The sequence below is a fragment of the Vitis vinifera genome, chromosome 19, assembly GCF_030704535.1.
Source record: "Vitis vinifera cultivar Pinot Noir 40024 chromosome 19, ASM3070453v1".
Lineage (NCBI taxonomy): Eukaryota > Viridiplantae > Streptophyta > Magnoliopsida > Vitales > Vitaceae > Vitis > Vitis vinifera.
Window position 1 is genome coordinate 11,769,001 of NC_081823.1, and position 18,051 is coordinate 11,787,051.

At 39.2% G+C, this 18,051-nt stretch overlaps 1 protein-coding gene and 1 pseudogene across 1 annotated transcript; one reads left to right on the forward strand and one right to left on the reverse strand.

Annotated features, from left to right (window-relative positions):
* The first annotated feature begins 3,713 nt into the window (after window positions 1–3,713).
* On the forward strand, window positions 3,714–4,966 carry LOC100260102 (aminopeptidase P2-like; annotated as a pseudogene).
* An 11,700-nt stretch (window positions 4,967–16,666) lies between these two features.
* On the reverse strand, window positions 16,667–17,714 carry LOC132253323 (uncharacterized; the record flags this gene model as incomplete). The annotated part of the gene is made up of 2 exons (XM_059735076.1): window positions 17,413–17,714; window positions 16,667–17,337 (listed from the first exon to the last, which is right to left on the reverse strand). Coding segments are annotated over exons 1-2 (966 nt in total), but the record flags the coding sequence as incomplete, so codon positions are not given.
* Between the last annotated feature and the right edge of the window lie 337 nt (window positions 17,715–18,051).

Below are 18,051 nucleotides of genomic sequence, written 5' to 3' on the forward strand. Positions count from 1 at the left end.
CTATTCATTGTTCTATCTCTAGATGTTTCCTTGACGATTGGTTCTTCCTAACTTCTAGATACCTCAACAACATAATCAAGGAATTGAAATGTTTCATCAAGGTTTTTATTCATGAAATCTCCTCCACGGGGGTGATGTCATATTCACAATCCATAATTTGGTAAAAATCCATAATTTGAATCAAAAGAACCTAAAACAATATATTTAATAAAGAAAAGAAAGAAAACAAACCAAAGTTCTCGTCTTCTTCCACCTTCAATGTCAAACTCTCCAAAAAAAAAAAAAAAATTCCAAGATCCCTAAAACCTAGAACTAAGAGAGTTTATATAATATCATCAATTACCTAACATGTGAAACACTCTCATTGGCCCCTTATTGCAAAAATAATTACCTAAAAATGATTAAAAAAATAATAAAATAGTGATTTCTAGTCACGTGGGGTCCATTTAGGGCGGATGGAGTGCCCTAAATGCTATTCCCGAGGTAAAGGAGGTGAAACATCAAAGTGGCAGTGGGTGAATTTGAAATTGGTGTCATTTCGATGTGGATTTCGAATTCATAAGTTAAATTTCGAAATCATTTGAAATGACCCTTAAACTTTGTGCAGTTGTTTTCAAATAGCCATAACTTCTTCATTTCAACTCCGATTTGCACACTGTTTGAAGCGTTGGACTCGTAACCTCCCAAGAAACAATATATTTTATATATAAAAAGGACTTCAAGAAGTGCTCCAAATTTGTTCTCAAAGTTAAAGTATATATTACCATTAGATTTTTTAGTTCTAAATTTCCATGTAGCTGAATCTTGCTTCATGCCTCATTTCCTATGTTTTCTTGCCTTCTTTCTTACTCCATAATGGTCATGTAGGCCCTCAATTTTGTCCCTTTAGCACATGTCTTTAAAATTCGTTTTCAATGCTCCACAATAGTTCTTTGGTGGCCCATAGCTACTCATACCACTTACCTTTTTTTTGAGTCACCTCGGAGACTTTGGTTGAGGGATTATTTGATCCCTTATTGTGACCCTTGGCAGTTTTGATTTAGATTTAGGTTTTTCTTGCTTTTTTTAGGATAGCTTTTAGATACACTTGGCCCATTAGGCACCACCTTAGGCCCACTTAGTCTCACCTTAGGCCCGTTTAGGTATACTGGGTCTATTAAGACTTTTTTTTTAGCGTGACTTATATAACTTGCATGTTTGCATGGCTCGTGGGCCCATTTTTTGTTAATTTGTTTATTTTTATTTTATTTTATTTTATTTTTATTATTTTTATTATTATTTTTATTTTTAGTTTTAGTTTTATGATTATCAGTCACTTTTTATTGGTTATCTTCCTCTTTATATTATTTTCCTTAACTTATTTATTTATTTATTATTTTTACCATTTTCTAATTTATTTACTTATTTATCTATTCATGCAATTGTTTAACTTCTAAAATTTCATGCTTTTGCAAGGAAACTTACTATTGGAGTTTAAGGAAGGTGGGACTCTCCTTGGAAGGTTTTGGAGAGGAATTTGAAATTGGGAAGATTGCTTTTGAATTGGAAGATTTAAAAAAGGATAAGGAGAAAAAAGGAGAGAAAATAGGGGATTTTCCTTTCGGGAACAGATTTAGGATTTGGGAGGTGATATATATAGATACGTGAGAGAGGAAGAAAGGAGAGGAGAAAAAGAGCTTTTTTTTTTTTGTGGGAGGAGATTTTTTTTGGCGGGAAGCACGTATTGGAGTCTAGAAAGGGAGAAGGAGGAAGAAAGAACAAGCAAAAAGAGGATTTTTACTTGGGAATTGTCTTCAGAAAGAAGAGAAAAGATAGCCATAAGTCAAGCCATTGCAACCAAAGCTATCCAGGTATGCACCCCGTTGCTTTTGGAATTCTTACCTATATTTGATTTTTCCGTGTGTTCGATTCTTGAAAATTTAATTGTTTTGTTGATTTTTGGTATGGACGAAAAGGGCCACAATTTGCTTTGTTGAGATTGGTTACTTGCCTGTTTGCCTTGTTTTGATTTCGGATGTCATTAATGTCTTCGGAAGCATATAACTCCATGCCTGTTCCCACTAACCTGAGCCTATTGAAAAATCAGGAGATGTGGTTTTATTTTCTTTTAATCTCCCATGTCTGTTTTCCCATTGTTTCCTCTACTCTCTACCATATCTGTTTTGCCTTTTCTTCCTACCCATCACACGGCCATCAGCTTTTCATATGGGGGTGACTCTAAAGCATGGGCATATAGTCATGAGTTTCAGTAAAGAGGTCAAACGCTTCAAAATTCTGGAACTGCTATCACAATATGGGATCTAGAGAAGATTGTCCGAAGGGTATGTCAGCTGTTTATTGCACTTGCTAAGTTTGGTTACCATAACGTAAATTTGTGAGTTCATATGGGGATTAGAGATGTGGCTCCTTGGAATTCGATTATTCTAGGGTATTTACACTGAGAGTATATTGGGGAGCGTGGGAGAAAGCAACATTGAAAAGAAAAGAAAGAAAAAAAAGGGGTGGGGATCGTTTTGGTGAAAAGAGGAAGGAAGCGCAGGAAAATTAGTGGCAAAAATCAGAGAATACAAAACCAGAGGAGATTCTCTTGTCGGAAGGCAGTTTTTCCAGGCTTGATCCAGATTGCGAAATCAGTGCACTATTCTTTTGGGCTCGGGGTGGTTTTGAAGGTAATGTGTTTGTGAAGACGACTTTGGTTGACGTGTACTCAAAATTTGGATGTATGGGTATTGCGAGGCAATTGTTTGAGAGTATGTCAGAAAGAAACGTTGTTTCATAGAATGCGCGGCTTAATGTAATTACTTCTCTACACTTGATCAGTCATTAGGGCAGATTATTGCTTGAAAGCTTGTTACTAAACAGGTTGTCTATTTCCCTGAACTTAGTTCTCTTCTAACTTCAGAGCGTATGGAACTCTGTACACTTTTTTTTGCTTCTGATTTCTCTTCTAATGGCTCTAAGTGTAGAAGGGAAGAGCTTGAAGTTTTACGTGCTCTGCAAATGATGTTTTCTGTTTGATCTCAATGATGTTTTGTTAATATCTGTGTTCTTCGGTCAGAGAAAGAAATTTCATGGAGAAGGGTTTACTACAGAATGGGTGACTTCGGATATTAAGAAGAAAACTGGCCTTCGAACTACAGCTGAAGCACATGTGACACTTGACTGTGCCAGAAGAGTCGAATTTCTTAGCAATAAATGCATGAAGCCCAGAGGGGATCTTGATGATTTTGGCAACAACTTCTGTCTTGAAAGCAACTGCTTTTGCTGAAAAGAATTCGGGCAGTGGCCCACAGTATGATAGCCTCTACTGAAAAGACCAGCTTTCCAGCAATGAACAGCATCATCACTGATGTCTCCTCTCACCCTCTCAACGGTTTTCTCTCCTCGTTCTTCTCAGATGCATCCCCGTTGTCTCCATTTCCTCTCTCACTCGCTTCCCATTTTCTACAAATTCAAGAGTCCCCACAGTTTCTGCCCAAAATCCTAGAACCGCCCTATTTTCCTTGTTCGAAACTGCGCTTCCATTACCGCAAAACCCTCTTCTCAGTTTCGGAAGAAATCTGCCGATTCCGAGCAGGATGAGAAGCTTCGTTCTCTGTGTGAGCTGTTCTCGAAGCCCGGAATTGGAATTGATGCGTATATTATCCCTTCCCAGGACGCCCACCAGGGAACAAATTAAGCCTCCAGTTCCACTTGGAGGTTTATCTGGATTCATGTTCTTTGGTTCCATTTACCACATAGTACTTGTCGTCGGTGAGTCAACTGGATATTTAATTCTGAAGCACTTCTATTTTGGCTTCTAGAGTGAGTTCATTGCTGAACGTTATATGAGGAGGGCCTACATATCAGGGTTTACTGGCAGTGCTGGTATTGCTGTTGTCACAAAGGATAAAGCAGCTCTTTGGACAGATGGGCGTTATTTTCTCCAGGCAGAGAAGCAGTTAAGCTCTAATTGGATTCTTATGCGGGCTGGTAACTATGGAGTTCCTACAACCAGTGAATGGCTTAATGATGTCTTGGATCCTGGTTGTAGAATTGGCATTGATCCTTTTCTTTTTTCTTCTGATGCTGCAGAGGAATTGAAAGAGGCCATTGCTAAGAAGAATCATGAATTGGTTTACCTATATGATTTAAATCTTGTGGATGAAATATGGAAAGAATCAAGGTCGGAGCCTCTAAGAAAACCAATTAGAGTGCATGAGCTGACGTATGCTGGTTTAGATGTCTCATCAAAATTGTCTTCCTTGAGGTCTGAACTCATTGATGCTGGTTGTTCTGCTATTGTTGTTTCTATGCTTGATGAAGTTTCTTGGCTGTTAAACTTGAGAGGAAATGATGTTCCAAACTCACCTGTTATGTATGCATACTTAATTGTGGAGATTGATGGGGCAAAATTATTTATTGATGATTCTAAAGTTAGCCCAGAAGTGATGGATCACTTGAAGAATGCAGGCATAGAGTTGAGACCATATGAATCCATTCTAGCTGAAATAAAGAATTTGGCAGCAAAAGGGGCACACCTCTGGTTGGATACGTCTTCTGTTAATGCTACTATTGTCAACACCTACGAGGCTGCTTGTGACCAGTATTCTGGGAGCCTTGATAATAAGAGGAAAAATAAGTCTGAGGCCTATGGAGTCGCCAATAGTCAATCTGGGGTGCCCACTGGAGTTTATAAGATTTCACCTATTTTGCTGGCGAAGGCTGTGAAAAATCAGGCTGAATTAGAAGGGATGCGCAATTCTCATCTAAGGGATGCAGCTGCTCTTGCACAGTTTTAGTCCTGGCTGGAAGAAGAAATCCTTAAGGGTGTGCTATTGACAGAGGTAGATGTTGCAGATAAACTTCTTCAAATTCCGTTCTATGCAGCTGTTCTACTGAAAGGCACATGCGAGTAATCACTAAACTCGTTAAAACATTATCTTCATTTTCGAACCTGGAGTGTAATCCCTCGAAGAGCATTTTTTTATTGCTATATAAAAAAGGCAAAAAAAAAAAAAACATGATAGATGGAGGAATGGCTCGGCACCTAGCTAGCATTTTTAAGTGATCCAGTTTTCAAGTCTGATGGTTTGAACAAGAAAAATCCCCAGCTTCAAACGGAATATCTGACGACCAGTGGATTGCACCATTGGCTATAGAGATTGGAAAGAATAGTCGGAATAGAAACATCCAACAAGGACTCATGGATGCAGCAGGAACAGAGCAGCGACAGCGTGAAGGAATTTCGCAAAGTGAAGGAAATCATTCATTTACAGATTCGGTCAGATCATGGATGAAAAATAACAATGAGGAGTCTGCTTGGTGATGGCAACGACAAGGGTACATATTCTAGTAGAACCATTGAATCAAATCTTGGTGGTGGGAAATTAACACAGAATGCAGGAAATCTGTCAATACAAAGAAATTGGGGATTTTGAATTTTATGTTCCGTGTTTGATCAATGTTGGGGAGAATCCATTTGAGCTCACGAACCAAGTTACCTTATACATGGAAATGCTTTTGACCACTGAATATCCTGCCGACGAATTGGGTCCTTCTATCCCGAATTTTGAGGCTCCACTCCCTCTCGGCCACCTTGCCACACATCATACTCCCAATGTTTCTTTTTCTTCTTTTTGTGATCTTATACATTTTAAATTTGGATTTCAAAATCTTTTTTTTTTCATTAAAACAACTTCAATTTTCTTCAAATTCCATCCTTAGGGATTTCTAGGCATAAAATTTAGATTTCAATAATCTTTTGCTGCCACTTTCCTTCGGGCATGCATTTTCACTATTTTCTTTTATTTTTCATGGTTTTCTCGATTTTCTCAAGCATGAATAAAACTTCATAATTCCAAATCATGGAATTTATGGAATCAACTCATGCGAAATTAATTAGGGCTTTGGTGGGGGCCCGACATTCATGATATTATCTTCAATATTGTTTGCTTGATATCTGATTGATTTTTTATTCTTCTCGATGAAATACTTGAATTCGCTTTATATTTATTGTTGAGATATCCTTGTTTCCCATAGACGTGTGGATGCTCGCTAAATCAGGTACGCTCTTCCCACCCTACAACTCTGAAATTCTATGAATGTGTACGTTATCATGAGCCATGACCATGTTTGATGCCACATTTGATTGTGTTGATGCTTGTTTGATCATCTTTGATAAAATACATGTAATGCGTCATATTTCCAAACTAATCTCCTATGTTTTATGATAGCGCTTGAGAAGCCGTTCAGGTTTGCACTTCGACCCTCTCTTATGGTTGGTTTTCTTATTAGGCATGCAATATTTGAAATCACCTAGCCTACTTAGGTATCCATAATTAACTTATTAATGGCCACACTTCCCTTAACTTTGTCAGTAGAGACCTTCAGAGGGCTTAGAGGGGTGCTACCTTTTAAAGGTACCTTCCCAATAGTAAACCTGATCCCCGGACTTAGACTTGGGTTTTTCAAAGACATGCTTTTTCCAAAAATTATGGAGTCACATTTTAGGGTTTTTCTTTCTTGTTTTATTTTCCCTTTAAAATAAAAATAAAATAAGTGGCGACTCCAACTTTTTCCAAAAATTATTTTTTCACAAATAAAAAGCGAGTCTCACCGATCGAGTGGGGACACACATGAAATATGCGGGTCCACAAGTCATTTATCATCTTCCAAACTCATGATATTCTTGTCTTGCCTTTCCTCATGGTCCATGAGTCTTGACTCACTTATTTTCTCATTTAACCCTTTCTTAGTCTTTTAAAATTTAAAATGATTCAACTTGCACCCTTTTCTTCCCTTGAACCTAAGATAAGTCTCCAAAGTACAAATTAAACTCATGGCTAGGGCCTTAGTATTGATTTAGGTCAAGTTGGGTGATTTGAATGTCCTTTGGTGTATAAATCATATAGAATATGTGCCATTAGAGCACATATTTTGGCTCCAATCAAGCTTACTCGCCAAATTCCGTATGTCAAACATTGAGTGATAGAATGGAGTGGGTTGGTCAAAGATTCATTTGAGGCTCTATAGTATAGTCATGAGAGCACACAAATTAGATGATATGTAGTTGGTTGCTCTCTTCCCCATGTCACTTAGTTGAGCAGCATATAGGTGGTTGGCATTAATTAAGCCTTCGAGACTCTGCACTTAGGAGGATGTGGCCTATAAGTTTTTGACACAGTTTGCCTTTAGTGTCAATATTGATTTTTTTATTTTTTTTACTAAGCAAGATGTCGAGAGTGTTACTTAAACATCCCTATGACAAAAGCAAAAGTTGTTGTCTTTAGTGCTAATATTGATGTTTCTAGGAGAGAGTTAGAGGCTACTAAGTAGAAGCTAAATGAATCTGTTTCTTCATTTATTAGTCATTGGAGGGCTAAGGTGGTTGGTATGATAGATTGACTTAAGGAGTAAGATTAGATTGATGTGCTTCTTTGGAACCTTCAGCCGAGGTTTGCCAGATGTCTTGTAGGTATTCCATTTCAAGACTTCTTAAATTTGGTTCAATTCATTTTTAGTGTTCAGGAGGGTATTGCTAGAGTGTTATAGACAAACACTATTCCTTCCTTAGACATTAAAGGAAAGAAGCTTGTAGGATCATTAGGGAGGCTTGGAGATGTTAACACTATCAGTTATCATCATCGAGGTCAACTTATTAGTCATACCAAAGGTCTCCTACAATCAAAGCCTACTTTCCTCATCCATTGTGCCAATTGATTCATGCCCAATTGGTGTCTCAGCTGATTTGCATCCAGCTAGTGCTCCTGATTGAGGGAGTAATCAACAAAATTTATAACCTATAACACCATATACTAGGGTAGCAAAGACAAAGCTACTATAGTATAGTGGCTTTAGGATCGTTCACTGGGAATGATTAACAAGCAATCAATGATACCAATTCCAAGTGAATTGGCCTTGTTTCATTTCAAGGTTAGCTTAAGAAGTAACACACAAACTTTGATTGGTAAAGGTTTAGACTTAAACTAACTAACATAACAGAAGTTTGGAATAATTTAGGAAGAAAAGCATTCCTTAGAGATTTAGGTTCACTAGGGTGGTTCCTCATGCAAAAGACACGGCTTTGGTTAGATGGTTCATTTCCTCGCATTAGAGATTCAACATATAGTCAATTCTCTAACCGGTGATGTACAGAGACTCCTTCAATTAGATTTCACTTTAATTCTCTCACTGATGCAACTTGCAATGGTTTAAGCCTCTCACTAAGCCTTAACCATTCAAGGTGATCTTTAACCTTGGATTACCCGTCAAAAGCTCGCAAGAGATAACTAATGGATGTCTCCTAGGAGTCCAAAAGCTTACCAAGTGTTGGCTATTCTAGAAAATCCTACCTTGAAGTCACCTCCCAGAGGCTCGCAAGGGGTAAACTAGTGCATTTCCATGGTTGGAAATCACTTGCCTTACCAAGTGTTGGCCCAGGTGACTCCAAGGTGTTTTAAGTTAACTAAAAACATAGAAATCATTGAAGGATTTCACTTCCTCTTCATTACTAGCTAAAACCACAAAGCTTTGCATTCTTGCACTTGGAACCTCCCCCGGCAACCTTAGCTCCAAGGAATTAGAGGTTTAGTTACTCATTCTCTGGGGAAAACTCCTCAGAGAGTTCATAACTTAGTAATAAGTAAAAAATACAAAGTGAGAAGGTAAGGCAGTAGAAAGAAAAGAGACTTTACTTGCTTACCCAAACTTTTTCAGAAGGAACTCCTCTCTGAGAACAGGCTCTCGAGAGGTATATATATGAACATAATATAAAACTAATTATTACATAGATATTTAGTCTTTTTACTAACTTAAAAACTAAGGAATCATGTAATTGGTGGTTTACAAGGAGTATTTTGGGATTTAGACAACAAAAATCTAATGGAAAATATCTCCCAATGTCGGTAGCAAATATCGGGAGGCTTCAGGAACCATTTCGCAGGAGAAAAATGGTGTCTGCGAGATTTCGCAGACACTCAAGAGGGCTGCGAAATTATTTCGCAACACCAAGCTATCTTCACAGGGCTGCGAAGTTGGCTTCTACCTTGAGGTTCCTAGCTTCCTTCTCGCGGCATAAATCGTGCATCGTCAGAAGGACAAACACCTTACTGTACAAAAATGCTGCGAAATCACTTCGCAACAAAAGGGTGATTTCGCAACACTTTGCAAAATGCTTCCTTCAGCTCGAAGTGATTGGCTTGTAATGGCTGCAACTTTTTCGTTTCAACTCCGAATTGCACACCGTTTGAAGCATTGGATTGTTGACTTCCTGAGCTTTGAAATGGTATATAGCATGCATCATTTGGACTTCAGAAAGTGCTCCAAAAGTGGCTGCTACGACTGTCATCAAGAATATGCTTTATGGCAGATTCTCTTTACTTTTTCTCCTTGCAATCCGGATTTACTCTTGGCAAATGACTTCTCAACTTTGCCCAAGATTCCTCATAGCTCTCCTCAGACTTGACTTGCTTTGGTGATCAAAATACTAACAAAAACACCAAAACTTACACAAAGTGATTAAAATTGCTTTAAAGGATCCTTAACATGCCAATTGAGTTAAAAGGCTTAAACTACTACTCAAAAGTGTTTAAAAGGATTAATTATAGGCTATCAAATAGCACTTTTTGAGTAGTAACCACTCCCCCCAACCGACATATTGCTAGTCCCTTAGCAATATAGGAGAGAAAAATAAAAATAAATAGCAAACTAATCTAAAATTTACAACATCATGCTGAAAGGAAATAATTCTCAAGTGGCATGATGATCTAATTCTCACATGAATCATTAAAGAAATACAAACCCAAATCTCAACAAGAGTCATAACACCTATGCTAAACACTGTCAATCAAGGGAGTGCGTTATGCAAACTGAAGTTTTAAAATCATTTCCACTTTCTAAGAATCAAACTTTAATCTTCCACAAAAATCTATGTGTATTGGTTCCTTAGGTTCCGATAATAATATGCTAAACTAGTCTCTCCCCCCAACCTATCTCTTTTCAACACTTTAGCAAACTGACCAAAATCAATAAGAAAAGAACACACTTTCATCATCTATTTTTATTTTTATTATTATTTTTTTTTCAAGGTAGCTTTATGGGGTACTCTTTCTGACTTGTCCATGTAATGGGGGTCCATCGATGACTCCCAACCAATTAAGGTTTAGGGCACCAAGTTTTAAGGATCTTTCAACCACTAACTCCTCGGATTTTTCCCCGGACTTTTAAGAATGAATTTCTAATACCCAAGCATCTACCATATGCTAACTCTACCTATTCACCCTTATAACGAGCATTGAGGTCGGTGTCTCCCAACCAATTAAGGCTTAGGGCACCAGGCTTTAAAGGCTTTCACCATATGCCCCTCAGACCTTGCTCGGGTTTCAAGGCAAGCAAACAACTTTCTTTATTTCAAAGGCTCATTGGCCTTTTGCAGGGTGTTTCAATTTTTATCAAATGAGGTCAAATATACCAAGTCCCAAAATTGTCCTAAGTCAAGAGGGAAATAGCTTTTCATCTTATAATCGGAAACTAATGTGCACAGTGTGTGGATAGCTTAAAGTGGAAGAACTAACTTCAATTTCAATAGAAGCTTCAACAATTGAACCACTTTAGTAAGCATAATCCATACTCTAAGTCAAGTGAAAAACAACAGTTCAATTTCTCTTGGTTTAATTTGAAAATTTTTCCTCAAAATTCATGGAGAATAGAGTAACAAGAGTAAAAAGTAAAAACTACAACTAATTAACCAATATAATTGCAATACCAAAAAGATTTAGAATACTTCCTTTCTCATACCCCCCAACCGAACTGAGCATTGTCCTCAATGTGATTTGAGTGACTGTAATAAAAGGGAGGAAGTGGTACCTCCTTGCTGAAATCAAATTCGAATATTGATTGGGGAAAACCACATGTTTCAAAAAGAATAGAATATGTGAGAAAAGGAAATAAGAATAACTTAATGCTAACTTTTAACAAGAAATATTCAACTTGTATTACTTTAAATTCATTTGATTACAATGCAAAAGACAAGTAACACAAGGAATCCCAAATATAGTACCAAAATACTGGGATTTCTTTTCAACTAAAAAAAACGAAATACATAAAAATATTAGATATCTAATATAGTCTAATGAGTGGGGTGGTGCTGGGATTAGGCAGAAGGATCTACCTCTTCAGTAGGTGCATCAGCTGGGGCTTAGGGCTCAGGAGGATGAGACTCTGAAGGATGAGGGTGTGGCTCTGTTGGAGTATCAGTGGAGGGCTCTACAGCTTGTGGCAGATCGAAATGGACTTGGAGCTGCCTTAAGATGGCAGCTTGTTGAGCCTAAGTGGCTAACATCTGCTCTTGGCATGCTCTGATGGCTGCCATCTCTTGAGCAAGATTGCTTTGAGAAGCTGTAAGTGTCTCCAATGCACGGCACAACTCTCGATATTCAGATATAGGAATGGCCATCCTCGGCTCAGCTGATGTGGATGGCTGAGATGAAGCAGGTGCAGCTGGTGGAGCTCTAGGAATGGCAGGAGCAGCAACTGTTATACCTTCAAGTATATGTCTTGGGGAGGCTCTCCTTGCAGCTGGTTGAGGCTGCCCAAGCTGATCAACTTTGTAGGTCGTCATATTATTCCATTTATCAAGAGTGAATAGCTCACGGCAAATTCGCTTTCTCTCCAGCTGAGGCTCAGAGGGGTATCCCAGATGCTCCAAAATTTGGCATAGCAGCCTTGGGAAGAGGAGGGGAATGCAATCTGCTCTCTGAAGCTTCTTTTTGTGAACCTTCTCTTCAAAATAGAGAAGGGCTGCCATGATCAGATGATGAGGCCCAATGAAAAATCCTTCTGACATCTTGTAAAGAGCTTCTAGGAGGACTCCCCTTCTTTGGGTCCAATGTTGCAATGGGTATATATTATGACGCAAAAAGGCATCAATCAAAAACATAACTGGAGGAAGCTCCCCCCTCAGCAGATGTGATCGATTTGCAGCTCATCTGGAAAGGGTGTGAACCACCTCTAGCTCAGTAGGATTTGCCCAAGCTCTAAAATTATCGAATTGGGTTGGCTCAAAGGGAATTTGCAAGGCTTCAGCAATATGTCGTGCTCCCAATATGCCATGTCTCCCATCGATTGTGAAATGAATCAAGGTTGGATTTCTGACCTCTTTGGTTGTCATGGATTGGTAGAAATTCGTGGCTATCCGGGGATAGAAAAAGTCTCTTGGAGCTAGCAGTTGCTCCATGTGATACCTCCTCAGCAGCTGGAATGATTGGGCAAGCTCTGGCCTCACTCTGAATGCCAGTAAGTCGAAGCAAAGCTCGGAGTGAAATGCCCGTGTTCTACAATCCAAGTTTCCCTCAATTGGGGGCTGAGGTAGCATTGGCCTTTGGATTACTTCTTCCAGAGCTGTTTCAGCTTGAATTTGGGGCTCGGGAAGTGGCGCTTGAGGCTCCTGAGATTTTTCTTGCGGCGCCGGAGATGGTACCGGCGATGGAACTGGTAGGGGACTCGGCAAGGGAACTGGAGACGGCACTGGAGTTTGAACCGGTGATGGAATTGGTGAAGGCTCTGGAGATTGCTCAGTCAAATCGATGGGTTCTGAGCTCTCCACCCTGGGTTTCTTCTGCAATGGCCGACCTCCTGACCTGGTAAGGTATCGTCTTGTCAGCGGCTTTGGTGGCGCGGGCTTCACCGGAGGAGGATTTGGCCTTGACGGCGAAGGCTCTGGAGCAGAACCTGGACTTGGCTCCTTTCACAGACTCTTCTTGCGGTTCGAAGGAGATGAAGACTTAGCCCCTCGTGTTCGTGCCATTTCGGGATACCAAACTTTGGCCGGCATTGCTGATCGGAGGAGATGACAGGAGGCTCGGACGGCGTGGCTCAAGGAAGAAGATGAAAGGTCTACGAAAATGGCGCTCTGATTTTTGAAACCCTTTTCGCAGCTTAAATGACCGGTATAAATAGGAAAAACGGAAGCCTAAGGGTCAGTTTAAGTTTCGTAACAAAACCCCAATTTCGTAGCAAAATGCCATTTTCGCAGCAACTTCGCAGTGAGTTTCGCAGCTGCAAAATGAGAGTTCTTGTGCTGCAAAGTGGCACTTGTGTGCCAAAACCACTTTCGCAATTGCGAAATACCCTGCGGAATGGGACTTTTGGTGCGAAATCACGCTTTTCCACTTCGCAATGCGTTTCGCAGCTGCCAAATGGATGCTACTGTACTGCGAAGTGGCACTCGTGTGCCAAATTTGCTTTCGCAGCTGCGAAATACCCTCGCAGAGACTTCTACAGTGTTGCGGAATGGTTTGGCAACAAAATGCTCATTTCGCAGAAGTTTCCTTCACTCTGCGAAATTTCGTAGAGCTCTGTTTTTCCCCTGTTTTTGCTCTGTTTTGGCTCCGATTTCGACCCAATTTTTTTTCTTTCAATTTCCTTGAAATTTCTTCCACCTGGGATCATTCAAAACAATTAAAACACACCTAAAAACATCATTTAAGATCAAAAACTAAGATCAAAAGTATGGAAACAACTTGAAAATTTACAAAATTTACAAAAATTTTGGACTGTGGTAAAACCACGTCCAGCAAACCCTTTTTCACTTAAGCTTTTTGAGGTTCAAGGAGGTTGATCTCCTCCTTTTCTGGTTTGAATGGCTCCAAGAATGGCTTGAGACGATATCCATTGACTTTAAAGCTATCCTTGCCATTGGAATTCAATAATTCCACCACTCCATTGGAATATACTCGGTGAATAATGAACGGGCCTATCCACCTTGACTTGAGTTTCCCAAGAAAGATATGGAGTCTTGTGTCATACATCTAAACTCTTTGTCCTTCCTGAAATTCCTTGTTGGAGATGAGTTGATCATGCCACTTCTTCATCCTCTGTTTTGCAACTTTGGAATTGATATAAGCATTATTTCTTAATTCCTCCATCTCATTAAGGTCTAGAAATCTCTTTTCTCCTGCCTTGATCAAGTCCATGTTCAGCTTCTTAACTGCCCACCAAGCTTTGTATTCAACTTCCACAGGGAGATGGCATGCTTTACTATAGACAAGACGATAGGGAGACATCCCAAGAATAGTCTTATAAGCTGTTCTATATGCCCACAATGAATCATGAAGATGTTCTTTATTTCCCTGTTAGCTAGCTCAACTTGCCCGGAAGTCTGAGGATGATAAGTTGTAGCCACCTTATGCTTCACTCCATACTTGGATAATAGAGCTTCAAAAGGTTTGTTGCAAAAATGAGCACCTCCATCACTGATTATGGCCTTGGGCACCCCAAATCTTGAGAAAATGTTCTCTTTAAGAAACTTGAGAACCACCCTGTGATCATTTTGTTTACAGGGGATTGCCTCAACCCATTTAGAAACATAATCCATCCCCACCAAAATGTAAGAATTACCAAAAGACATTGGGAAAGGTCCTATGAAGTCAATGCCCCATACATCAAATAACTCAACTATCAGAATGGGGTTCATAGGCATTTGATTTCTTTTTGTTAGCTTTCCAAGCCTTTGGCATCTATCACAATTCCTACACATGATGTGGGCATCTTTGAAAAGAGATGACCAAGTAAACCCTGATTGCAATACCTTCATGGTTGTTTTCTGAGAAGCAAAGTGGCCTCCACATGCATTCTCATGACAATGAGATAGAATCCCTTGCTACTCATCTTCAGGGACACACTTCCTAATAATCTGATATGCACAATACTTAAAGAGAAAGGGCTCTTCCCAATAATAAGAATGAATTTTGGCAAAGAAGTGCTTCCTGTCCTGTGCATTCCACTCACTTGGAATTTCACCAGTTACTAAATAATTAGCAATATGAGCATACCAAGGAGTTTTCACTAGGAACATGAGTGATTCTTCAGGAAAATCATCATTGATAGGCAAGGGATGGGAGTTATGTGCTATAACTAACCTTGAGAAGTGGTCAGCTACCACATTCTCCACTCCTTTCTTATCTTTGATTTGAAGATCGAATTCTTGTAACAAAAGAATCCATCTAATCAACCTTGCTTTTGCATCTTGCTTTGTCAATAAATACTTCAAGGCTGAATGGTCAGTGAAGACAATGATGAAAGACCCCACTAAATAAGCACGAAATTTGTCCAAAGCAAATACCACAGCTAACAATTCTTTCTCTGTAGTTGTGTAGTTCCTCTGAGCTTCATTTAGTGTTTTACTTGCATAGTAAATCACATAGGGCTTCCCATATTCTCTTTGGCCAAGCACAGCTCCTATAGCAAAGTCACTGGCATCACACATCAGTTCAAAAGGTAATTGCCAGTTAGGGGCTCTCACTATTGGAGTTGTTGTTAAAAATTTCTTCAGTTGATCAAAGCTATTCTGACACCTTTCATCCCATATAAACTTAGCATCCTTAGCTAACAGCTCACAAAGAGGTTTTGAAAGACTTGAAAAACCTTTTATAAACCTCCTATAGAACCCTGCATGGCCAAGGAACTGTCTTACTCCTTTTACAGTTGTTGGAGATGGTAATTTGACAATAAGCTCCACCTTTGCTTTATCAACTTCAATGCCTTTTTCAGAGATGATATGGCCAAGGACAATTCCTTGACGTACCATAAAATGGCATTTTTCCCAATTAAGCACCAGGTCTTTTTCAATGCATCTATGAAGAACTGCTTCCAAATTAACCAAGCATTCCTCAAATGTACATCCATATACGGTGATGTCATCCATGAAAACCTCCATAATTCGCTCCACCATATCACTGAAAATACTCAACATACATCTTTGAAATGTAGCAGGTGCATTGCATAAACCAAAAGGCATTCTTCTATAAGCATATGTTCCAAATGGACATGTAAAAGTGGTCTTTTCTTGATCTGCCAAATCAATTTCAATCTGAAAATACCCTGAATACCCATCCAAGAAACAATAGAATGGATGTCCAGAGACTCTCTCCAGCACTTGATCAATAAATGGCAATGAAAAATGATCTTTCCTAGTGACAGCATTCAGCTTTCTATAATCAATACACACCCTCCAACCTGAAGTGAGGCGTGTAGTAATTTCTTCCCCTTTTTCATTCTGAACCACTGTGATCCCTGACTTCTTTGGTACTACTTGAGTAGGACTCACCCAAGGGCTATCAGATATAGGGTAAATGATTCCTGCTTGAAGTAGCTTCAACACCTCAGCTCGTACCACCTCTTGTAGATGAGGATTCAACCTTCTTTGAAATTGATGAATTGACTTTGCTTCCTCCTCCATATATATATGATGAGTACAAACTAAAGGACTAATGCCTTTCAAATCAGATATTTGTCATCCTATTGCCTTCTTACACCTCTTGAGAACTTCCATTAAACAATTCTCTTGATGACTAGTCAGAGATGAAGATATCACAACAGGACATTGATTATTTGCTTCAAGATATGTATATTTCAGCTCCACAGGTAAAAGCTTCAGATTGAGTTTTGGAATTTCTTTTTCAGCAGCTGCCTCCTCTTCCTTATTGAACAAAGGTAGAATTCCTTCTATCTTTCTCCAACTTTGTAGAGTAGCAAGCCCAATAGGAGATTCAGAAAAACCTTCCTCAATATCCTCAAGACTTTCATTCAACTTTTCTTGCATATGTTGATTGCAGTGCTCCTCTACCAAAGAATCAATTATACATAGCTCTTCTGGACCTTCTTCTTCCTCCGGAGTGATTTGCTTTTTAGACATGTAGAAAATATTGAGATCCAGTGTCATGTTACCAAAAGTGAGTTGCATAAGCCCATTCCTGCAGTTGATGATTGCATTTGAAGTTGCAAGAAATGGCCTTCCAAGGATGATAGGAACTAAATTAGCTTCCTTTACAGTAGGATCTGTATCAAGAACAATAAAATCTACTGGATAGTAGAAATTATCCACTTGAACCAATACATCCTCAATTACCCCTCTTGGAATTTTCACTGATCTATCTGCCAGAGATAGAGTGATTGCTGTTGGCTTCAACTCTCCAAGTCCCAATTGCTTGTAGACAGAATATGGAAGCAAATTCACACTTGCTCCCAAATCTAACAAGGCTTTCTCCACTACCTTTCCTCCAATCATGACTGAAATGGTAGGACTTCCAGAGTCTTTGTACTTCAAAGGAGACTTACACTGTAAGATTGCACTTACTTCCTCAGTCAAGAAGGCTTTCTTGTTTACAGTCAACCCTCTTTTGATAGTACACAAGTCCTTTAGGAATTTTGCATACGTTGGAACTTGTTTGATCATATCTAGTAGTGGAATATTAACTTTCACTTGTCTCAAGACTTCAAGGATTTCAGCTGCATTTCTAACCCCCTTTTTCCCATGTAATGCTTGAGGAAAAGGTGGAGAAGTTGATTTCTTCAGCATTTCTTCCTTCAGAAGCTCCTTCTCTGGAATTGCATTCATTGTTGCATCAGAGTTCTTCTTTTCTTCACTGATCTCACTCTCTTTATCTTCCATTTCCTTCCCTTTCTTTATCTCTTCTTCTTTCTCAACATGTGGCTTGGGTGTTGGCTGCTCAATTTTTTTACCACTCCTTAGAGTGATCAAGGCTTTCACATCTTTCACCTGTGATGATTCTCCCTCTTGGCTTTCCACTTCATGGACACCTTTGGGATTTTGGTGAGGTTGAGAAGGAAATCTTCCCTTTTCTTGCAGTGTATTCAAATTTGTAAGCCTTGAAATTGAATATTGGATGTTATCAAACTTTTGGTTCATATCATTTTGCATTCCATCCATCCTTTTATTCAACATACTCTCCACTCTATCAATTCTTTGATCGACTCGAGCATTAGTGGCTTCTTGCTTTTCAATAAAATCTCCCATTACTTTGCTGAGATTAGCCATTGCTTGTTCAATACTTGAAGATTGCTGAGATGGTGGATCCGGCTGTTGGTATTGAGTTGCTCTGGCCTTCCATGAAAAATTTGGATGATTCCTCCAACTTGAGTTGTAGGTATTTCCATATGGCGCATTGTTATTAGGCCTAAATTGTCCAACAACATTTGCTTGATCTCTAAACATTTCCCTTTCAGTTGGAATTGCAGGGCATTCCTCCACCAAATGTTCATATGATTGACAAT